Raw genomic sequence first — 25,034 nt, forward strand, 5'->3', positions numbered from 1 at the left:
GTAACCTCGTCAACCCTACAACCCTCCGAGATCTCTGTAACCTCGTCAACCCTACAACCCTCCGAGATCTCTGTAACCTCGTCAACCCTACAACCCTCCGAGATCTCTGTAACCTCCCCCAACCCTACAACCCTCCGAGATCTCTGTAACCTCATCAACCCTACAACCCTCCGAGATCTCTGTAACCTCCCCCAACCCTACAACCCTCCGAGATCTCTGTAACCTCGTCAACCCTACAACCCTCCGAGATCTCTGTAACCTCATCAACCCTACAACCCTCCGAGATCTCTGTAACCTCGTCAACCCTACAACCCTCCGAGATCTCTGTAACCTCCCCCAACCCTACAACCCTCCGAGATCTCTGTAACCTCATCAACCCTACAACCCTCCGAGATCTCTGTAACCTCATCAACCCTACAACCCTCCGAGATCTCTGTAACCTCATCAACCCTACAACCCTCCGAGATCTCTGTAACCTCCCCCAACCCTACAACCCTCCGAGATCTCTGTAACCTCCCCAACCCTACAACCCTCCGAGATCTCTGTAACCTCGTCAACCCTACAACCCTCCGAGATCTCTGTAACCTCGTCAACCCAACAACCCTCCGAGATCTCTGTAACCTCGTCAACCCTACAACCCTCCGAGATCTCTGTAACCTCCCCCAACCCTACAACCCTCCGAGATCTCTGTAACCTCATCAACCCTACAACCCTCCGAGATCTCTGTAACCTCCCCCAAACCTACAACCCTCCGAGATCTCTGTAACCTCGTCAACCCTACAACCCTCCGAGATCTCTGTAACCTCATCAACCCTACAACCCTCCGAGATCTCTGTAACCTCGTCAACCCTACAACCCTCCGAGATCTCTGTAACCTCCCCCAACCCTACAACCCTCCGAGATCTCTGTAACCTCATCAACCCTACAACCCTCCGAGATCTCTGTAACCTCATCAACCCTACAACCCTCCGAGATCTCTGTAACCTCATCAACCCTACAACCCTCCGAGATCTCTGTAACCTCCCCCAACCCTACAACCCTCCGAGATCTCTGTAACCTCCCCCAACCCTACAACCCTCCGAGATCTCTGTAACCTCCCCCAACCCTACAACCCTCCGAGATCTCTGTAACCTCGTCAACCCTACAACCCTCCGAGATCTCTGTAATCTCCCCCAACCCTACAACCCTCCGAGATCTCTGTAACCTCGTCAACCCTACAACCCTCCGAGATCTCTGTAACCTCCCCCAACCCTACAACCCTCCGAGATCTCTGTAACCCCCCCCCCAACCCTACAACCCTCCGAGATCTCTGTAACCTCCCCCAACCCGACAACCCTCCGAGATCTCTGTAACCTCGTCAACCCTACAACCCTCCGAGATCTCTGTAACCTCGTCAACCCTACAACCCTCCGAGATCTCTGTAACCTCGTCAACCCTACAACCCTCCGAGATCTCTGTAACCTCCCCCAACCCTACAACCCTCCGAGATCTCTGTAACCTCCCCCAACCCTACAACCCTCCGAGATCTCTGTAACCTCCCCCAACCCAGAACCCTCCGAGATCTCTGTAACCTCGTCAACCCTACAACCCTCCGAGATCTCTGTAACCTCGTCAACCCTACAACCCTCCGAGATCTCTGTAACCTCCCCCAACCCTACAACCCTCCGAGATCTCTGTAACCTCCCCCAACCCTACAACCCTCCGAGATCTCTGTAACCTCCCCCAACCCAGAACCCTCCGAGATCTCTGTCACCTCGTCAACCCTACAACCCTCCGAGATCTCTGTAACCTCATCAACCCTGCAACCCTCCGAGATCTCTGTAACCTCCCCCAACCCAGAACCCTCCGAGATCTCTGTAACCTCCCCCAACCCGACAACCCTCCGAGATCTCTGTAACCTCGTCAACCCTACAACCCTCCGAGATCTCTGTAACCTCCCCCAACCCTACAACCCTCCGAGATCTCTGTAACCTCCCCCAACCCGACAACCCTCCGAGATCTCTGTAATCTCCCCCAACCCTACAACCCTCCGAGATCTCTGTAACCTCGTCAACCCTACAACCCTCCGAGATCTCTGTAACCTCGTCAACCCTACAACCCTCCGAGATCTCTGTAACCTCCCCCAACCCGACAGCCCTCCGAGATCTCTGTAACCTCCCCCAACCCTACAACCCTCCGAGATCTCTGTAACCTCCTCCAATTCTGGCCTCTTGTCCATCCCCGATTTTAATTGCTCCACCATTGGCGGCCGTGCCTTCAGCTGCCTGGGCCCTGAGCTCTGGAATTCCCTCCCTCCACCTCTCCACCTCTCTCTCCTCCTCGAAGATGCTCCTTAAAACTTACCTCTTTGACCAAGCTTTTGGTCTCCTGTCCTAATATCTCCTTCTGTGACTCGGTGTCAGTTTGTGTCTGATAATCGCTCCTGTGAAGGGCCTTGGGACGTTTTCCTACATTAAAGGCGCTATATAAATGCAGGTTGTTGTTGTTGCTGTTGTTGGTTCTGCTGCTCTGTACCTTTATCGGCCGTCTGACCCTAACCCTGTTTACACTGACGTTCTGTTTGTTGTTGGGAGTGGGGACTGCCTGCCAGGCCCTGGTGTCCTGACTTGTGAAGGCCCGAGGCCTGAGAGTCGTGACCCGAGAGGGACCTGTGCAATCGACCTTCGAACCCAGCTCCGCACAGCATGAGGAAACATTTATTATTGGACGATCAGTGAGACCTCCCGGTGTCCCGGCCAACTCTCCTCCCATCCAACGTCAACACAAACAGCTCATCACAACGCTGTCTGTTGGATCTTGCTGTGCACAAAATGGCTGCTGCGTTTAGCTCCATCAGACTAACCGTGTTTCACCTGTCAGCCTTGGCTCAGTGGTGAACTTTCACCTTGGAGTCAGAAGGTCATGGGGGAGTGCAGGGTGAGGTCTGGGGGCTAAGTTGAGGCCCAGTGCAGATTGTCTCCTGTGAAGCAGAGATTCCAGTGATCCTGTTGTAGACACTGAGCTGAGGTTAAAACTCCGTGAGGGCCGAAAGCCCCTTTAATACGGGTTCCAGGATTTGAAATCTCTGCATTGCTTTAAAATCTTTTCCTGTGAGCTGATGGATGTGTTTCTCTGGAGTGTCGGAGCTCAGGTTCGAGTTCAGATAATGGGCTATATTTATATAAAAGGCCGCGGTTTCACCCAGTCTGACTCACATTCTGGGCTCCACTTCCCGCAATATCACTAATTTTACCAAAGTCTCTCGACAGCAGAATGAAGGGGTTACGATCAATATTTCAGCATCTCCAGGACATGATGTTCAATGTCAGCTGACCAACTGAATCCATGGCCTTGTTACTGATTATATCGCTCGCATTCTCTCCCCGGAAAGTCTGTTCATAATTGATGTAAAGTTGCTTCTCCAGAGAACAAAACATGGTTGAGGTTTGATTGAAATACTGAGGGGACAGTGTGAGGAGAGGGGAGGGGAGCATTGGTGAGTGAAGCAAACACTGTCGGGAACATCGGAACAGCAGGAGGCCATTCAGCCCCTCGAGCCTGTTCCGCCATTCAATTAGATCATGGCTGATCTGTACCTTAACCCCATTTACCCTCCTTTGCTCCGTGTCCCTCGATACCCTCACCCAACAAAAATCCATCGATCTCAGTCTTGAAAGCTCCAATTGACCCCCAGCATCCACAGCCTTTTGGGGGAGAGAGTTCCAGATTTCCACTCCCCTTTGTGTGAAGAAATGCTTCCTGACATCACCCCTGAACGGCCGAGCTCTAATTTTAAGATTATTCCCCCTTGTTCTGGACTCTCCCACCAGAGGAAATAGTTTCTCTCTATCGACCCTATCGATTCCCTTTATCATTTTAAACACCTCGATTCGATCTCTCCTTAATCTTTATATTCCGGGGAATACAAGCCTAATCCATACAACCTGTCCTCATAATTTAACCCTTTAAGCCCCGAGAGTGCCCTCTCAGTGTGCCCGTGTTTCAGATCAGTCTGAGTGTATAATTTGGAGACCTTCCCTGAACCATCGATATCCGACAAACCATCGATGAGGTATCGAGTGACAGCCGACTACACAACCCACAGGTCTGACAGAGGGAGTTTGGACACACAGGCTGAGCCCTTTAATAAAGCTGGTTTAATCAAAATAAATTCATCTCTTTTTATTCAATCCTCAACCGAGTTTAACAGAAGAAATTTACAAGGTGTGTTTTTATTTTAATCCATTGTTAATGAAGTGGGACGAAGGCGTTAATTGGACTGAGAGACAGAGAAGGGTCACCTTCCATAAACAGGCCCCAACAATCAATGCTGTAGAGCACCCCGCGCCTGGACCCCACTCCCCCGGACCCCACTCCCCCGGACCCCACTCCCCCGGACCCCACTCCCCCGGACCCCACTCCCCCGGACCCCACTCCCCCAGACCCCCCCTCCCCCAGACCCCATTCCCTAATCCTGGACCACCCACCCCCAGGGCCCCACCCACCCCCCCCTCCCCCCCCCCCCGCAAGACCCCCAACCCTGGACCAACCCCCTCACCAGATCCCATCCACCCCCCAGACCCCCAACTCTGGACCACCTCCCAGACCCGAGAGGGTGGTCCAGAGGAGATGAGAAGCAGTCGGTCACGAACACTGTTTAACAAAGGAGATGGGAGATCGGAGGAGGGACTGATTCAATCTCACAACACTTCCCAACAAAAAGCAGAAACTCAATCCCATTAATTCACAAACTCAATGTTTGAGTCAAAATGAAATGGGATGAATTAAATCCACTTTCCATTTCAGTGGATTGTGTTTAAAATGTAAATGAGATGAGCTTCCTCTTTAAACTGGGCCAGGTTTCCACTTTAAAGGAGTGATGATCCTTTGTTGCTGGGTTTATTCCCCTGTGGGTCAGCATTGAGGAGTGGGGCTGTGGACAGAAGCAGGACTGCCTGCCGTTTGCTTGTTAATACACGGCCCGTTCTCTGCCCGTTCACCCTTCGACCTCCCGCTGACCTCGTGCCCAGAGTCCACCTTCAGTTCGATTTGGTTCGCGGGTCGATAAACGTGTGTGAAAAGGAGACGGGATAATATCTGGGCTCACCCTTTCCCTCCTGCATTTTCAGGGTTTCTTTCCACTGACAACAACAACAACCTGCATTTATATAGCGCCTTTAACGTAGTAAAACGTCCCAAGGTGCTTCACAGGAGCATAAATCAGACAAAAATTGACACCGAGCCAAAGAAGGAGATATTAGGACAGGAGACCAAAAGCTTGGTCAAAGAGATAGGTTTAAAGGAGCATCTTAAAGGAGGAGAGAGAGGGGGAGAGGTTTAGGGAGGAAATTCCAGAGCTTGGGGTCCAGACAGCTGAAGGCACGGCCGCCAATGGTGGGGTGAAGGAAATGGAGAATGGACAAGAGGCCAGAATTGGAGGAGTGCAGAGATCTCGGAGGGTTGTAGGGCTGGATGGGGTTACAGAGATGGGGAGGGGTGTAGGGCTGGAGGAGGTTACAGAGATAGGGAGGGGTGTAGGGCTGGAGGGGGTTACAGAGATAGGGAGGGGTGTAGGGCTGGAGGAGGTTACAGAGATGGGGGGGTGTAGGGCTGGAGGGGGTTACAGAGATGGGGGGGTGTAGGGCTGGAGGGGGTTACAGAGATGGGGAGGGGTGTAGGGCTGGAGGAGGTTACAGAGATAGGGAGGGGTGTAGGGCTGGAGGGGGTTACAGAGATGGGGAGGGGTGTAGGGCTGGAGGAGGTTACAGAGATAGGGAGGGGTGTAGGGCTGGAGGGGGTTACAGAGATAGGGAGGGGTGTAGGGCTGGAGGAGGTTACAGAGATAGGGAGGGGTGTAGGGCTGGAGGGGGTTACAGAGATGGGGGGGTGTAGGGCTGGAGGGGGTTACAGAGATGGGGGGGTGTAGGGCTGGAGGGGGTTACAGAGATAGGGAGGGGTGTAGGGCTGGAGGGGGTTACAGAGATAGGGAGGGGTGTAGGGCTGGAGGAGGTTACAGAGATGGGGGGGTGTAGGGCTGGAGGGAGTTACAGAGATAGGGAGGGAAGAGGCCATGGGGGGGATTTGAACAAGAGGAAGAGAATTTTAAAATCAGAATTAAAATCACTGATGATTGAAATCTGAATGTGGGAAGCTTTGCCACAAGTGCTGATCGATACTGAATCATTTATAGGGTTGAAAAGGTCACTGAGTAAATACTGAGAGAGGAATTAAAAAGTGTCCGAGAGCAGGAAAACAGGACCATCGAAAACCAGCCCCAATTGGGGCCGAAATTCAGCCCCGGCAAAACGGGCCAAACACTCGCCTCCTGAGTTAAAATCCCCATCTCTAATAGAATGGGACTGGGGATGAGGGAATTCAGGTGTGGAGAGACTGGAGAAGCTGGGATTGTTCTCCTTAGAGCAGAGAAGGTTAAGGGGAGATTTAATAGAAATGTTCAATATAATGAGGGATTTTCACAGAGTAGAGAGGGAGAAACTGTTTCCAGTGGTGGGAGGGTCGGTAACCAGAGGACACAGATTTAAGGGAATTGGCAAAAAAGCCAGGAGGGAGATGAGAATTTTTTACGCAGCAAGTTGTTCTGATCTGGAATGCGCTGCCTGAAAGGGCGGTGGAAGCAGATTCAATAATAACTTTCGAAGGGGAATTGGATAAATACTTGAAAAGGAAAAATTTGCAGGGCTGTGAAAGAAAGGAAGACAGAGAGACTTGTGTTTCTATCACACCTTTCAGGACCTCAGGATGTCCCAAAGCTTCACAGCCAATTAAGTAATTTTTTGAAGTGTAGTCACTATTGTAATGTCGGAAAAGCGGCAGCCAATTTGCGCACAGCAAGATCCCACAAACAGCAATGAGATAAATGACCAGATAATCTGTTTTAGGTGTTGGTTGAAGGATAAATATTGACCAGGGAGAACGCCTCTGCTTGTCTTCGAATAGTGCCATGGGATCATTTATGTCCACCTGAGAGGGCAGACAGGGCCTCGGTTTAATGTCTCATCCAAAAGTCGGCACCTCTGACAGTGCAGCACCCCTGGGATGAAACGTATCAGATCCTGGAACCTCATCTACCTTGAGCTTCAACAACCTCCCCAACATGTCCTCTCCACATTTCCCCATCTACATTCACCTTTAAACTGGACCCCAATTCTGACCTTTCTCCCCCCATTTCTTTTGTAAACATTGTTAAAAAACGAACGGTTCGAAGCTTCAGCAATTTCTCTATTTCCGGACGTGACCTCCCCATCGTCACAGTTTGTGACTGTGTGTAAATTTCAGGCTCCCGGTCAATGACTGACTTTATTATGATTGGATTGTTTTGTGTCTGTAACCGTGCGGAGTCTGCTGTGTGACGGAGTCACGCCAGATGGGAGAAGAATGTGGTATTTCTGTTTGTCTGGGATTGGTTTGATGGCCGTCCATAGGAATTACTGGAGGGGAAAAGCCCGAGGTCGATCTCGTTCACCTTCTACCATCCTGGTAATCACATGATCCAATGGGAATGGAGTTATTGACCAATCACAGCAATTAATCTCTGTCAATGAGTCTCCAACAGACCCAGACATGAGGTGAGGAAAACCCCCAGTGGGGGAGAGCTTTGGGAACCATAGGTCCAAAGTCCCCTGTTCCTCCCGAGCCTGTTACACTCACCACACGTCATGTCTCAAATTACTCAGATACTGGATCACAAAATATTATTTCTGAATGAAATCGATGTAATTTGTATTTGAGTGGATCAATACTAACTGTTCCCACCGTCTCCCTGGGGAACCTGTTCCATAGATTGACCACTCGCTCACTGAAATATTGTTCCCACAGATGAGTTTTGAATTGACCCCCTTCGAGCGCAGGCCATGTCCTCGGGTTCTCCTGTTCTGGACAAGGTGAAACAGCTGGTCATGGTCGACATTATCCAGTCCCTTTAGAATCCGAAACACAGCAATCAGATCACCTCTCAACCTTCTCTTTCCCAGTGAGAACTTTCCCAATTTCCGTAATAGCTCCTCATAATCCAATCTCTCCATCCCCTCAATCATGCTGATTGTTCTCTTCTGTATTCGTTCAGTTGCTGCAACATCCTTTTATACTGTGACGACCAGAACTGTACATGGTATTCTAACATCTGTACGTGGTATTTTAACATCTGTACACGGTATTCCAACAACTGTACACGGTATTCTAAGAACTGTACACTATTCCAGCACATGTACACGGTTTTCTAACATCTGTACATGGCATTTCAACATCTGTACATGATATTCTAAAATCTGCACACAGTATTGTAACATCTGTACACTGTATTCTAACATCTGCACACAGTATTCTAACATCTGTACACTGTATTCTATGAACTGTACACTTTATTCTCCGTGCGGTCGCACCAATGATTTATAAAGTGACGAGATTATCTCATTATTTTGCTCCCTTTAAATTCACTCACTGTCCATGAGTTTGAAGGAGGATGTGATTAACCAGGAATCCTTGTCTCAGCGAATTCTCTACCTGTGTTGTGAGGTTTGCTCGAACTGTCGACTTAAAGGGAGGAACATCACTACTTCTGGAGAAACACAGTCTGTGTGACTCACTCGGCTAAAAGTCTGACAGCCAATTATTTCTAAATCCGAGCACCAATTATGAAAATCCCAGCGAGTCTCGACAGCTGGAGAATGTTAACGGGAAGTGTCGGCTTCTCTTCTTTGAGCCGAGTCAAGTGATTCGGTTCCGTGTTCTCCAGAAATTTCTCCCAGAAAAGGGGTCCGGTGATGTGGTCATTTTGTTACAAACATGGAAATGACGGGCAGGAAAGGACCAGCTGGTCCATCAAGCCTGTTATTGGCCGAATAATCCAGAGATCGTGAGTTCAAATCCCACCATGGGCAGTTTGAGAATTTCAATTCATAGAATCGTAGAATCTTACAGCACAGAAGGAGGCCATTCGGCCCATCGTGCCTGTGCCGGCTCTTTGAAAGAGTTTTCCAATTAGTCCCACTCCTCCTGCTCTTTCCCCATAGTCCTGTAAATTTTTCCATTTCAAGTATTTATCCAATTCCCTTTTGAAAGTTATTATTGAATCTGCTTCCTCCGCCCTTTCAGGCAGCGCATTCCAGATCAGAACAATTCGCTGCGTTAAAAAATTTCTCCACATCTCCCCTCTGGTTCTTTCACCAATTACCTTAAATCTGTGTCCTCTGGTTACCGACCCTCCTGTCAATGGAAACAGTTTCTCCTTATTTACTTCATCAAAAGCCTTCATGATTTTGAACACCTCTGTTAAATCTCCCCTTAACCTTCTCTGCTCTGAGGAGAACAATCCCAGTTTCTCCAGTCTCTCCACATAACTGAAGTCCCTCATCCCTGGTCCCATTCCAGTAAATCTCCTCTGCACCCTCTCCAAGGCCTTGACATCCTTCCTAAAGTGCGGTGCCCAGAATTGGACACAATACTCCAGCTGAGGCCTGACCAGTGATTTATAAAGGTTTAGCATAACTTCCTTGCTTTTGTCTTCTATGCCTCTGTTTATAAAGCCCAGAATCAGTTTAAATAAATCTGGAAATAAAAATCTGGTCTCAGTAAAAGTGACCATGAAACTGTCAGATTGTCGTAAAAACCCAACTGGTTCACTAATGTCCTTTAGGGAAGGAAACCTGCCGTCCTTACCCGGTCTGGGCCTATATGTGACTCCAGTCCCACACCGACGTGGTTGACCCTTCACCTCTCTCTGAAGTGGCCGAGCGAGACACTCAGTTTGTATCAAACCCGCTCCCAGCGGTTCAAGAAGAAGGCCCAGCACCACCTTCTCAGGGCAACTAGGGATGGGCAATAAATGCCGGCCTTGCCAGCGACGCCCACATCCCCAGAATCAATTTAATAAACGAATGGTGTTTTAAGTCCACATCTTCCCAGGGAGCTCGATGGGATTCTAAGCGTCGAAATGTAATTACAGAGAATCTGAGCCGGTGGAAATGAATGTTTGTTCAAGTTAATAAAACCCAGAACTCTGCACCTGGTGTTTTTGTTTAAACATTTCAGTAATGAGCCGAGCACAGGGAGGTTTCAAGAGAACGGAAACCTGACTGGAGAAAGAATGAGAATCTCCAGCAAATATTAAACTAGCAGGAGGCCATTCAGCCCCTCGAACCTGTTACATAGGAACAGGAGGAGGCCATTCAGCCCCTCGAGCCTGTTACACAGGAACAGGAGGAGGCCATTCAGTCCCTCGAGCCTGTTACATAGGAACAGGAGGAGGCCATTCAGCCCCTCGAGCCTGTTACATAGGAACAGGAGGAGGCCATTCAGTCCCTCGAGCCTGTTCCACCATTCAATTAGATCATGGCTGATCTGTACCTCAACTCCATTTACCCTCCTTTGCTCTGTATCCCTCGATACCCTCACCCAACAAAAATCTATCGATTCAGTCTTGAAAGCTCCAATTGACCCCCAGCATCCACAGCCTTCTGGGGGAGAGAGTTCCAGATTTCCACTCCCCTTTGTGTGAAGAAATGCTTCCTGATTTCACCCCTGAACGGCCGAGCTCGAATTTGAAGATTATTCCCCCTTGTTCTGGACTCTCCCACCAGAGGAAATAGTTTCTCTCGATCGAACCTATCAAATCCTTTTATCATTTTAAACACCTCGATTAGATCATCCCTCAACCTTCTGGACTCGAGGGAAACAAAACAAGTTTTCCAACCTATCCTCATAATTTAACCCTTTAAGCCCCGGTATCATTAACAGCAATGTGATAATGAGCAGATAATCTGTTTCAGTGATGTTGGTTGAGGGATTAATATTCACCACAACACCGGGGTGAACTCCCCTGCTCTACTTCAAATAGTGGCCGTGGGATCTTTTACGCCCAATTGAGAGGGCAGACGGGGCCTCGGTTTAATGTCTCATCTGAAGGACGGCACCTCCGACCAATATATTTCCAAGTCGGGATGGTGTGTGACTCGGAGGGGAACTTGGAGGTGACGGTGTTCCCATGCACCTGCTGCCCTCGTCCTTCTGGGTGGTGGGGGTGGTGGGTTTGGGAGGTGCTGTCGAAGAAGCCTTGGCGAGTTACTGCAGTGCATCAAGTGGATGGTACACACTGCAGACACGGTGCGCCAGTGGGGGAGGGAGTGGATGTTTAAGGTGGGGGAGGGAGTGGGTGTTCAAGGTGGGGGAGGGAGTGGGTGTTTAAGTTGGGGGAGGGAGTGGGTGTTTAAGGTGGGGGAGGGAGTGGGTGTTCAAGGTGGGGGAGGGAATGGGTGTTTAAGGTGGGGGAGGGAGTGGGTGTTCAAGGTGGGGGAGGGAGTGGGTGTTTAAGGTGGGGGAGGGAGTGGGTGTTTAAGGTGGGGGAGGGAGTGGGTGTTCAAGGTGGGGGAGGGAGTGGGTGTTTAAGGCGGGGGAGGGAGCGGGTGTTTAAGGTGGGGGAGGGAGTGGGTGTTTAAGGTGGGGGAGGGAGTGGGTGTTCAAGGTGGGGGAGGGAATGGGTGTTTAAGGTGGGGGAGGGAGTGGGTGTTCAAGGTGGGGGAGGGAGTGGGTGTTTAAGGTGGGGGAGGGAGTGGGTGTTCAAGGTGGGGGAGGGAATGGGTGTTTAAGGTGGGGGAGGGAGTGGGTGTTCAAGGTGGGGGAGGGAGTGGGTGTTTAAGGTGGGGGAGGGAGTGGGTGTTTAAGGTGGGGGAGGGAGTGGGTGTTCAAGGTGGGGGAGGGAGTGGGTGTTTAAGGCGGGGGAGGGAGTGGGTGTTTAAGGCGGGGGAGGGAGTGGGTGTTTAAGGCGGGGGTGGGAGTGGGTGTTTAAGGTGAGGGAGAGGCTGCCGATCGAACGGACTGCTTTATCCTGGATGGTGTTCAGGTTCTTGATTGTTGCAGCTTCACATCCACTTCCTGTCGAGTACATATGCATCGAGCCACACAAGGAGATATTAAGACAGGTAAAGAGGTAGGTTTTAAGGAGCATCTTAAAGGAGGAGAGAGAGACGGAGAGGTTTAGGGAGGGAATTGCAGAGTTTAGGGCCTCGGCATCTGAAGGCACGGCCGCCAATGGTGGGGTGATGAAAATCGGGGATGAATAAGAGGCCAGAATTGGAGGAATGTGGTGGACCAGTGATCCCGAGGCCTGGACCGGTGGTCCCGAGGCCTGGACCGGTGATCCCGAGGCCTGGACCGGTGATCCCGAGGCCTGGACCGGTGATCCCGAGGCCTGGACCGGTGATCCCGAGGGTCACTGGAGGAGGGGAGAGAGAGAGAGAGGGTACCCATTGGAGGAGGGGAGAGAGGGAGGGTACCCATTGGAGGAGGGGAGAGAGGGAGGGTACCCATTGGAGGAGGGGAGAGAGGGAGGGTACCCATTGGAGGAGGGGAGAGAGGGAGGGTACCCATTGGAGGAGGGGAGAGAGGGAGGGTACCCATTGGAGGAGGGGAGAGAGAGGGAGGGTACCCATTGGAGGAGGGGAGAGAGAGGGTACCCATTGGAGGAGGGGAGAGAGAGAGAGGGTACCCATTGGATGAGGGGGAGAGAGGGAGGGTACCCATTGGATGAGGGGGAGAGAGGGAGGGTACCCATTGGATGAGGGGGAGAGAGGGAGGGTACCCATTGGAGGAGGGGAGAGAGGGAGGGTACCCATTGAGGGGGAGGGGACAGAGAGTATTCCTGATATTGGGATCTGAAGGAACGATTAATCGCTGATAGTTTGACAGAAGCATGAGATTGAGATCAGGCAAAGAAGATAAAAAACCCTCTAAATGATCCTTTTATTCACTTTCTGAACTGTATTTATCAGAAACAATCGATCCCCTAAAATAGTCAAATTTATGAAAAAGTGAGACATCCCCATAATTAATAGCAGGATTTCCATTTGCTGTTGGGGGTTTTGTAAATGAGTCGGTGTAAAAGTCTCCAGGTTTGGAGTCTGATTTATTGTCTCTTTAACCCTCAGACAGTATAAAAGGATGGGGGTGAATTTCTGACCCGTTTTATCCTCTCGCTGCCTCTGTCCTGTCGAGATTACTGGAGAATATTTCAGCTCCTCTCTGGGACACTAAACGCTGCTCATTTTATTCTCTGTCCAATCATTAACCTCCAAACTGAGCAACTCTGCTCTAAAATTAACTGTAACAAAGGAGCTGATTACTTGGCGATGGGGAGTGACCGCAATCTGTGGGATTGTACTTTATGGAGCCACTAACTCCTGTACTTAATAATACCCTAATTAACATAATTAACCAGGGGACTGAACCGTGCAAATAGCGAGAGGTTTAGTTAGTGATAATGACAGGCTGTTACTCACACAACACATTGTAAATCCAAGATAGAAACACTTAAAGCCCTGAAATAAATGTCAAGTGGTGAGTGGATTTGGAGAAGTAACAATGATTCATAAGATGCTCCGTTTACACTCCAGTGTGGCAGGAACAGTTCCTGGAATATATGATCCGTGTATTGAAATATCTTCCCTTCCCGCGTTGATGCAGCTGCACAGAGCAGGAGCCTGTTGTTTCTCTCCCTCCCTGGGCTGTGTGGTGATCTTTAATTACTGTTTCAACAACAACAACTTGCATTTATATAGCGCCTTTAATGTAGTAAAACGACCCAAGGTGCTTCACAGGAGCGTAATTGGACAAAACTTAACACCGAGTCACACAAGGAGATATTAGGACGGGTGATCAAAAGCTTGGTCAAAGAGGCAGGTTTTAAGGAGCGTCTTAAAGGAGGAGAGAGAGGTCGGGAGGTGGAGAGGTTTAGGGAGGGAATTCCAGAGCTGAGGGCCCAGGCAGCTGAAGGCACGGCAGGCAATGGTGGGGTGATGAAAATCGGGGATGCACAAGAGGCCAGGATTGGAGGAGTGCAGAGATCTCAGAGGGTTTTCGGGCTGGAGGAGGTTACAGAGATAGGGAGGGGGCGAGGTCATGGAGGGATTTGAACACGAGGATAAGAATTTTAAAATCGAGGCATTGCTGGACTGGGAGCCAATGTGGGTCAGTGAGCACAGGGGTGATGGGTGAACGGGCGAGTTAGGATACGGGAGGCAGAGTTTTGGATGAGCTGAAGTTTACGGAGGGTGGACGGTGGGAGGCCGGGCAGGAGAGTATTGGAATAGTCGAGCCTGGAGGTGAGAAAGGCATGGATGGTGCAGTGGAACAGGAAACAAGAAACCTGGTCCAGAAATGTGAGAATCAGAGAGAGCTCGAGCGAGTGGTGGAGAGAGACAGTCGCTCAGTCTCTCTCTTCACTCCCGCTGTGGTTTCACACTGAACTCCCACCACTGATTGCCCCTCGAGTTTCCTCACCGTTTACACACTGTCATTCCATAGAATGGTGAGTTGTAGCACTGGGACAAGGGGCTGTTAATTATGTACCGAGGACACGGCAATTCAGGAGCACTTAACATCTGGACAGTGTGATTATTCATGCATACTTTTGACAGCTTTAGGATTCTGTTACTAATGGACACTCGTTTCATTCTAAATAGAGACATTAAAATAATCGATTCCAATATCCAGCTTTAGTCAGTGCCTTTCGAAAGATGCTGTGAGAATTGTAGATTCATTAATAGGAACATAAGAACATAAGAAATAGGAGCAGGAGTAGGCCATTCGGCCCCTCGAGCCTGCTCCGCCATTCAACAAGATCATGGCTGATCTTCTACCTCAATGCCATTTTCCTGCACCATCCCCATATCCCTTGATGCCTTTAATATCTAGAAATCTATCGATCTCTGTTTTGAATGTACTCAATGATTGAAGCCTCTTTGCATCCTCCTCACAACTCACATTCCCACCTAGTTTTGTGTCATCAGCAAACTTGGAAATGTTGCATTTGGTCCCTGCGTCCGAATCATTGATATAGATTGTGAATAGCTGGGGCCCAAGCACTGATCCCTGTGGTACCCCACTAGTCACAGTCTGCCAACCTGAAAAAGACCCGTTTATTCCTACTCTCTGTTTTCTGTCTGTTAACCAATTCTCAATCAATGCCAGTATATTACCCCCAATTCCATGTGCTCTAACTTTGTTCACCAACCTCCGGTGTGGGACCTTATCGAAAGCCTTCTGAAAATCCAAATACACCACATCCACTGGTTCCCCCTTATCTATTCTACTAGTTACATCCTCAAAGAACTCCAATAGGTTTGTCAAACATGATTTCCCTTTCGGCCTTTCATAAATCCATGTTGACTCTGCCAAATCCTATTATTATTTTCTCAGTGTCCTGTTATCACATCCTTTATAATAGATTCTAGCATTTTCCCTACTACTGTTGTCAGGCTAACCGGTCTGTAGTTACCTGTTTTCTCTCTCCCTCCTTTCTTAAATAGTGGGGTTACATTTGCCACCCTCCAATCTGCAGGAACCATTCCAGAATCTATCGAATTTTGGAAGATGACAACCAATGCATCCACTATCTCTGTCGCCACCTCTTTCAAAACCCTGGGATGCAGATCATCAGGTCCTTGGGATTTATTGACTTTCAGTCCCATTAATTTCTCTAATACTATTTTTTTACTAATACTAATTTCTTTCAGTTCCTCATTCTCACCAGACCCTTGGATCTCTCGTATTTCTGGGAGGTTTTTTGTTTCTTCTTCCATGAAGAGACACAAAGTATTTGTTTAATTTCTCTGCCATTTCCTTTTTCCCCGTTATAAATTCTCCCCTCTCTGTGTGTAGGGGACCCACATTTGCCTTCACCAGTCTTTTCCTTTCCACATACCTATAGAAGCTTTTACAGTCCGTTTGTATGTTTCTCGCTAGTTTACTCTCATATTCTATTTTCCCTCTTTATCAATTTCTTGGTCCTCCTTTGCTGAATTCTAAAATGCTCCCAATCCTCAGGCTTACTGCTTTTTCTGGTGTCTTTCTCTGCCTCTTCCTTTGATTCAATACTATCTTTAATTTCTCTTGTTAATCTCTATTATCCAGCTTTAGTCAGTGCCTTCAGAAAGATGCTGTGAGAATTGTAGATTCATTAATCTCGATTCTCTCTGTATACGGCCCCCTCTCCATCTTTCTCACACATTAGTTTTATTGATTGCTGCAACAGCCACTTTCTGAAGATTGCGGTCTAACAGGCGAGCTGTGTGATCATTTGGAAAAGGATGTTGGTCTGATTCTGTGTTGCCGATGTTGGGGAGAGTATCAGTGTGTCCCATCCACAGGATGCACTGCAGCAACTCGCCAAGGCTTCTTCGACAGCACCTCCCAAACCCACCACCTCCACCACCGAGAAGGACAAGGGCAGCAGGTGCATGGGAACACCGTCACCTCCAAGTTCCCCTCCGAGTCATACACCATCCCGACTCACAATCAGAGAATCGTAGAATCTTACAGCACAGAAGGAGGCCATTCGGCCCATCATGCCTGTGCCAGCTCTTTGAAAGAGCTATCCAATTAATCCCACTCCCCCGTTCTTTCCCCATAGTCCTGCCAATTTTTCTTTTTCAAGTATTTATCCAATTCCCTTTTGAAAGTTATTATTGAATCTGCTTCCACCGCCCTTTCAGGCAGCACATTCCAGATCAGAACAACTCGCTGCGTAAAAAAATTCTCCACATCTCCCCTCTGGTTTTTTGGCCAATTACCTTAAATCTGTGTCCTCTGGTTACCGACCCTCCTGCCACTGGAAACAGTTTCTCCTTATTTACTCCATCAAAACCCTTCATGATTTTGAACACCTCTATTAAATCTCCCCTCAACCTTCTCTACTCTGAGGAGAACAACCCCAGCTTCTCCAGTCTCTCCACATAACTGAAGTCCCTCATCCCTGGTCACATTCTGGTAAATCTCCTCTGCACCCTCTCCAAGGCCTCGTCTGTCCTTCACCCGACTGTCGGAATCATCAGAGAATCTGGGAACATTGTGATGGGAGAATACGACCCACATAAAAGCTGATGTGTGACCTCTGACTGTCTGCGGGCCGTCGACTCATTCCCGAAACGCACCTTGTGTGAAATATGTGGAGCTGCCGCTGTCTCTGTCGCTGCTTCACTGCGGAAGGACCCTGACCTGAAGTGAGCCCGAGGGAGCCCTGCCATCTCCGACTGCTTCCTCGCAAACCAGCCGCAGATAAAGCATCATTAGGACCACAGGCTGGGCTGTGGTCTGAGACCCAGAGCCCAGGATTATGGCCTGATCGGAAATAAGGGATTGTTTTAACAACGGACTGTAAAAAGACAACTGCCCCTCAATCATTCCGCCCGGAAAACTCTCCTCCTTTCTCTCTCTCTCCTTTTGGGCAATAAATACCGGCCTCGCCAGCGACGCCCACATCCCGAGAATTAATAAACACAAATGATTCTTTCAGAACAACATTCCTGAGAAATTGGCCGATGATAAATTCTGTGATCCAGATATTCCTAATTCTGATACAACAAACTGCACAGTGACGGGGAATCACTCCCGGTGATGGGGAATCACTCCCAGTGACGGGGATCACTCCCGGTGACGGGGAATCACCCCCAGTGACAGGGAATCACTCCCGGTGACGGGGATCACTCCCGGTGACGGGGAATCACTCCCGGTGACGGGGAATCTCCCCCGGTGACAGGGAATCACTCCCCGTGACAGGGAATCACCCCCAGAGATGGGGAATCACTCCCGGTGATGGGGAATCAATCCCATTGACGGGGAATCACCCCCGGTGACAGGGAATCACCCCCAGTGACGGGGCATCACCCCCAGTGACGGGGCATCACCCCCAGTGACGGGGAATCACCCCCAGTGACGGGGAATCACCCCCAGTGACGGGGAATCACCCCCAGTGACGGGGAATCACCCCCAGTGACGGGGAATCACCCCCAGTGAGGATAAGGTGGGATCTTATAGTTGTGTTTCCAATTCCTGTGCAGTTTTACAATTCAGGTCTCTAAATATTTTAGTGGTGTGAAGCTATTTTTAGTTAGACAGAGCGAGAATCATTCCTCGACACTACAGCGATATAATTAACCAGCTGTCTAACTGTCCAGCACAGAGTGCAGTGAGATGGAGCGCGTACAGTTTAATCAAAACTTATCCCTGAGAAAATCAGAGTGGATGGATATTCCTGGATTCCAAGACAGTGTCGAGGGAGCTTTACTCTGTATCTAACCCGTGCTGTACCTGCCCTGGGAGTGTTTGATGGGACAGTGTAGAGGGAGCTTTACTCTGTATCTAACCCGTGCTGTACCTGCCCTGGGAGTGTTTGATGGGACAGTGTAGAGGGAGCTTTACTCTGTATCTAACCCATGCTGTACCTGCCCTGGGAGTGTTTGATGGGACAGTGTAGATGGGGCCTATCTCTGTATCTAACCTGTGTTGCTCTGTGCCCATTTCCAGGAGAACCCCTACATGTGCAACAACGAGTGTGATGCTCGCACGCCCGAGCTCGCACACCCCCCCGAGCTGATGCTGGATCACGAGGGCCGGATCCCAAACACCTTTTGGCAAAGCGTCTCCTGGAGGAGTTTCCCCGAGCCCCTCCTGGTCAATATCACCCTGTCCTGGGGCAAGACCATCGAGCTGACCGAGGATATCGTCATCACCTTCGAGTCGGGCCGGCCGGAGCAGATGGTCCTGGAGAAATCTCTGGACCACGGCCGGACGTGGCAGCCCTACCAGTTCTACGCTGCCGACTGCCTCAACTCCTTCGGGATGGAGCGGAGAACGGTCCGGGATCTGAGCCCAGCCTCGGTGCTGGACATCATCTGCACGGAGGAGGACTCCAGGGGCTACGTGTGGAAGGTGGACAAGACGGTCCGCTTTGAGATCAGGGAGCGGTTCGCCCTGTTCGGGGGGCCCCTTCTCCGCAACATGGCCTCGCTCTACGGCCAGCTGGACACCACCAAGGACCTGAGGGACTTCTTCACCCTGACCGACCTGCGGGTCAGGCTGCTCCGGCCGGCCACCGGGGCCACCAGCGTCGACCAGCTCAACCTCTCCAAATACTTCTACGCCATCTCCAACGTGGAGATTCACGGACGGTGAGAGCTCCTCGTCACCTCTGCTCAGGGTCACTGATCCCACACTTCACATCCAGGGGGCGCTGTATCAGGGCAAACATCTGGGGGATGGTCTATCAGGGCAAACATCTGGGGGACTGTCTATCAGGGCAAACATCTGGGGGAACGGTCTACCAGGGCAAACATCTGGGGGAAAGGTCTACCAGGGCAAACATCTGGGGGATAATCTCCCAGGGCAAACATCTGGGGGACGGTCTGTCTGGGCCAACATCTGGAGGGAACTCTATCAACAACAACAACTTGCAATTATATAGCCCCTTTAACAGAGTAAAACGTCCCAAGGTGCTTCACAGGAGCGACTATCAAACAAAAATTTGATACCGAGCCACATGAGATATTCGGACAGGAGACTAAAAGCTTGTTCGAAGAGGTAGGTTTTAAGGAGCGTCTCAAAGGAGGAGAGAGAGGTGGAGAGGGGGAGAGGTTTAGGGAGGGAATTCCAGAGCTTAGCTCCCAGGCAGCTGAAGGCACGGCTGCCAATGGTGGAGTGATTAAAATTGGGGAAGCGCAAGAGGCCAGAATTGAAGAGATCTCGGAGGGTTGTAGGGCTGGAGGAGGTTACAGAGATAGGGAGGGGCGAGGCCATGGAGGGATTTGAAAACAAGGATGAGAATTTTAAAATCGAGGCGTTGCCAATGTCGGTCAGTGAGCGCAGGGGTGATGGGAGAACGGGACTTGGTGAGAGTTAGGATACGGGCAGCAGAGTTAGCCTCAGACTGTGGCCGGGGAGAGGGATGGAGTCGGTGTCTGGGGAACGGAGTTTGAGGCGGGGACTGAAGACAATGGCTTCGGTCTTCCCAATATTTATTTGGAGGAAATTTCTGCTCCTCCAGTACTGGCTGTTGGAAAAGCAGCGTGACAAATCAGAGAGAGTGGAGGGGTCGAGAGAGGTGGGGGTGAGGTGGAGCTGGGTGTCGTCAGTGTACATGTGGAACCTGACGTTGTGTTTTCAGATGATGTCACCGGGGGGCAGCCTGTAGATGAGAAATTCTACACTCAGCATCTGGGAGACTCACTCGAGCTTTTAGTCCAGGAGAATCTTCAGACATTAATTCGAGAACAGAACAGGAAAATGTTTACGCTGAGGTTAATTTGCCTCCAAGGAACTGTCTGGGTTTCTGCTTAGTTCAGCAAAAAGTGCCGAGAACAGCAAATGTGCTGAATGTGTGAGGACCAATCTGCAGATTTTGAAGCTTCACCTTCCCAGTGAGTTAAACAGCGGCCCGATGCTGTTAGCACAGAATCCCCGAGACCAGCGATCTCACACTTTACAACACAGAAACCCTCACAACACACTGGGCCTTTCCACATCGTATTTACTAAAGGGAAATCTTCATCACAGTCACTGTTAATGTCAGCGATGCGATTGTGTCCTTTAGAACATTAAAAAATATATTTCACAAGGAGGTGATCCCAGACCGACCTTCCCCAGAAACTGTAAACTCCCATCACAGCGACTAAACCCTCTTCAATGTGATAATGACCAAAGAATCTGTTTTATGATGTTGGTTGGTGGATAAACATTGGTCAGGACACCGGGGAGAACTCCCCCGCTCTTCTTTGAAATAATGGCTGTGGGATAAGAACATAAGAACATAACATAAGAAATAGGAGCAGGAGTAGGCCAATCGGCCCCTCGAGCCTGCTCCGCCATTTAATAAGATCATGGCTGATCTGATCCTAACCTCAAATCTAAATTCATGTCCAATTTCCTGCCCGCTCCCCGTAACCCCTAATTCCCTTCACTTCTTGGAAACTGTCTATTTCTGCTTTGAATTTGTTCAATGATGTAGCTTCCACAGCTTCCTGGGGCAGCAAATTCCACAGACCCACCACCCTCTGAGTGAAGAAGTTTCTCCTCATCTCAGTTTTGAAAGAGCAGCCCCTTATTCTAAGATTATGCCCCCTAGTTCTAGTTTCACCCATCCTTGGGAACATCCTTACCGCATCCACCCGATCAAGCCCCTTCACAATCTTATATGTTTCAATAAGATCGCCTCTCATTCTTCTGAACTCCAATGAGTAGAGTCCCAATCGACTCAACCTCTCCTCATCCCCGGGATTAACCGAGTGAACCTTCTTTGTACTGCCTCGAGAGCAAGTATGTATTTTCTTAAGTATGGACACCAAAACTGTATGCAGTATTCCAGGTGCGGTCTCACCAATACCTTATATAACTGCAGCAATACCTCCCTGTTTTTATATTCTATCCCCCTAGCGATAAACGCCAACATTCCGTTGGCCTTCTTGATCACCTGCTGCACCTGCATACTAACTTTTTGATTTTCTTGCACAAGGACCCCCAGATCCCTTTGTACTGCAGTACTTTCCAGTCTCTTGCCATCAAGAAAATAACTTGCTCTCTGGTTTTTCCTGCCAAAGTGCATAACCTCACATTTTCCAATATTGTATTGCATCTGCCAAATCTCCGCCCACTCACCCAGCCTGTCTATAACCCCCTGCAGGTTTTTTATGTCCTCCTCACTCTCTACTTTCCCTCCCATCTTTGTATCATCTGCAAACTTCGATATGTTGCACTCGGTCCCCTCCTCCAAATCGTTAATATAGATTGTAAAGAGTTGGGGACCCAGCACCGACCCCTGCGGAACACCACTGGCTACTGGTTGCCAGTCCGAGAATGAACCATTTATCCCAACTCTCTGCTTCCTGTCAGATAACCAATCCTCCACCCATGCCAGAATATTACCCCCAATCCAGTGATTCTTTATCTTGAGCAATAATCTTTTATGTGGCACCTTGTCGAATGCCTTCTGGAAGTCTAAATACACTACGTCCACTGGTTCCCCTTTATCCACCCTGTACATTATGTCCTCAAAGAACTCAAGCAGATTTGTCAGACATGACTTCCCCTTCGTAAAGCCATGCTGACTTTGTCCTATTAAATTATGTTTGTCCAAATGTTCTGCTACTGTCTCCTTAATAATTGACTCCAAAATTTTACCCACCACAGATGTTAGGCTAACTGGTCTATAATTTCCAGCCTTCTGTCTACTACCTTTTTAAATAAGGGTGTTACATTTTCAGTTTTCCAATCTGCCGGGACCATTGCCGAGTCCAGAGAATTTTGGAAAATTATTACCAAAGCATCCACAATCCCCACTGCCACTTCCCTCAAGACCCTCGGATCTTTTACCCCCACCTCGGTTTAACATATCTTCCAAAAGACAGCATCTCCGACAGTGCAGCGCTCCCTCAGTAATGACCATCCGACAGTGCAGCACTCCCTCAGTACTGACCCTCCGACAGTGCAGCACTCCCTCAGTACTGACCCTCCGACAGTGCAGCACTCCCTCAGTACTGACCCTCCGACAGTGCAGCGCTCCCTCAGTACTGACCCTCCGACAGTGCAGCACTCCCTCAGTACTGACCCTCCGACAGTGCAGCGCTCCCTCAGTACTGACCCTCCGACAGTGCAGCGCTCCCTCAGGACTGACCCTCCGACAGTGCAGCGCTCCCTCAGGACTGACCCTCCGACAGTGCAGCGCTCCCTCAGGACTGACCCTCCGACAGTGCAGCACTCCCTCAGTAATGACCATCCGACAGTGCAGCACTCCCTCAGTACTGACCCTCCGACAGTGCAGCACTCCCTCAGTACTGACCCTCCGACAGTGCAGCACTCCCTCAGTACTGACCCTCCCAACAGTGCAGCACTCCCTCAGTAGTGACCCTCCGACAGTGCAGCGCTCCCTCAGTACTGACCCTCCGACAGTGCAGCACTCCCTCAGTACTGACCCTCCGACAGTGCAGCACTCCCTCAGTACTGACCCTCCGACAGTGCAGCGCTCCATCAGTACTGACCCTCCGACAGTGCAGCGCTCCCTCAGTACTGACCCTCCGACAGTGCAGCGCTCCCTCAGTACTGACCCTCCGACAGTGCAGCGCTCCCTCAGTACTGACCCTCCGACAGTGCAGCGCTCCCTCAGTACTGACCCTCCGACAGTGCAGCGCTCCCTCAGTACTGACCCTCTGACAGTGCAGCGCTCCCTCAGTACTGACCCTCTGACAGTGCAGCATTCCCATAATACTGACACCGGGGAGTGCCGGCCTGGATTATTTGCTCAAGTCTCTGGAGCGGGGCTTGAACTTATGACCTTCTGACTCAGAGGCGAGATCTCAATATCACATTGCTGTTTGTGGGATCTTGCTGTGCGTAAATTGGCTGCTGTGTTTCCTACATTACAACAGTGACTACACTTCAAATTTACTTAATTGGCTGTAAAGCACTTTGGGACGTCCTGAGGTGGCGAAAGGCTCTGTAGAAATGGGAGTTCTTTCTCTTTTTAGGGTTGACCCATGTTCCTGGTCTCTGCTGCTCCAGTCAGTGGGAATTGCCCTGTGCTGGGAATTGCCCTGTGCTGGGAATTGCCCTGTGCTGGGAATTGCCCTGTGCTGGGAATTGCTCTGTGCTGGGAATTGCCCTGTGCTGGGAATTGCCCTGTGCTGGGAATTGTCCTGTGCTGGGAACTGCCCTGTGCTGGGAACTGCCCTGTGCTGGGAACTGCCCTGTGCTGGAAATAGTCCTGTGCTGGAAATAGTCCTGTGCTGGAAATAGTCCTGTGCTGGGAACTGCCCCGTGCTGGGAACTGCCCCGTGCTGGGAATCACTCTGTACTGGGTTTGTCGTCCTGTGCAGTTCGGGCCTGAGATCTTGTCACTGGGTCCAGTTTGGGGAAAGGGAAGACTGTGTGAGGGGATCACAGGCTGCCCATGTTCTGCAGGAAGGGGTTTGCATCAGTTTAAAATTGTGCAATGACCTTTAACTGGGATCCAGGACCTTCCTGTGATGGAGACACCAGGAACCTAAGCTGGTAAAGGGAGAGCTGAGCCCCGGAGCAGAGAGTCCGGTGTGTAACGGAGCTGCTCGGGGTCATTTTAAACCAGCTTGTCCCCTTGTTTTTTTGCCAGGTGTAAGTGCAATCTTCACGCCAACAACTGTGTCCTGGAGAAGGGGAAGCTGAGTTGCGAGTGTGAGCACAACACGACGGGGCCGGACTGCGGGAGATGCAAGAAAGGCTTTCAAGGCCGGCCGTGGAGAGCCGGCTCGTACCTCCCGATCCCCAAAGGGACGGCCAATATCTGTGAGTAACGAGGGCTTCTCTGGCCCCGCCTGATACCGGCGGCACCTTGGGTTTCGGTTCAGATTTCATTCTAATTCCAACTCCCGGCAATGCACCGATTCCAAAATAGAAGCAAATGGATGTTTGTGAATGAATTAATGTGTAAACAGAGACTCAGAGCGGGAGATTGGACAGAGACAGAGAACAGGAATAAGGACTGACTCCAGGGGGAGGGGACCACGAGGGGGAGGGGAAGGGGGTCAGGAGGGGGGAGAAGGGGGTCAGGAGGGGGGAGAAGGGGTTCAGGAGGGGGCGATAGTCAGTCCCCAGGGTGTGAATTTCCCCCCCAGCCCCTTTCTCTGTCGATCCCCGGGGTGTGAATTTCCCCCCCGGCCCCTTTCACTGTCGATCCCCGGGGTGTGAATTTCCCCCCCGGCCCCTTTCACTGTCAATCCCCGGGGTGTGAATTTCCCCCGCGGCCCCTTTCACTGTCGATCCCCGGGGTGTGAATTTCCCCCGCGGCCCCTTTCTCTGTCGATCCCCAGGGTGTGAATTTCCCCCGCGGCCCCTTTCTCTGTCGATCCCCAGGGTGTGAATTTCCCCCGCGGCCCCTTTCTCTGTCGATCCCCAGGGTGTGAATTTCCCCCGCGGCCCCTTTCTCTGTTGATCCCCAGGGTGTGAATTTCCCCCGCGGCCCCTTTCTCTGTCGATCCCCAGGGTGTGAATTTCCCCCCCGGCCCCTTTCACTGTCGATCCCCGGGGTGTGAATTTCCCCCGCGGCCCCTTTCACTGTCGATCCCCGGGGTGTGAATTTCCCCCGCGGCCCCTTTCTCTGTCGATCCCCGGGGTGTGAATTTCCCCCCTGGCCCCTTTCTCAGTCGATCCCCATGGTGTGAATTTCCCCCGCGGCCCCTTTCTCTGTCGATCCCCGGGGTGTGAATTTCCCCCGCGGCCCCTTTCACTGTCGATCCCCGGGGTGTGAA

The 25,034-nt window shown here is 50.5% G+C and overlaps 1 protein-coding gene across 4 annotated transcripts in view; it reads left to right on the forward strand.

The window, feature by feature from the left end:
• The window catches only part of LOC137309970 (netrin-G1-like), a 59,481-nt gene that overhangs the window by 15,358 nt on the left and 19,089 nt on the right, over positions 1-25,034 (forward strand). For all 4 annotated transcript variants that reach the window (XM_067977970.1, XM_067977969.1, XM_067977971.1 and 1 more), the window contains exons 2-3: positions 18,292-18,935; positions 23,900-24,072. In XM_067977970.1, the coding sequence (XP_067834071.1) occupies positions 18,292-18,935; positions 23,900-24,072 (817 nt within the window). The remainder of the gene's footprint in view (positions 1-18,291; positions 18,936-23,899; positions 24,073-25,034) is intronic.

Source organism: Heptranchias perlo, unplaced genomic scaffold, assembly GCF_035084215.1.
Source record: "Heptranchias perlo isolate sHepPer1 unplaced genomic scaffold, sHepPer1.hap1 HAP1_SCAFFOLD_198, whole genome shotgun sequence".
Taxonomy (NCBI): domain Eukaryota; kingdom Metazoa; phylum Chordata; class Chondrichthyes; order Hexanchiformes; family Hexanchidae; genus Heptranchias; species Heptranchias perlo.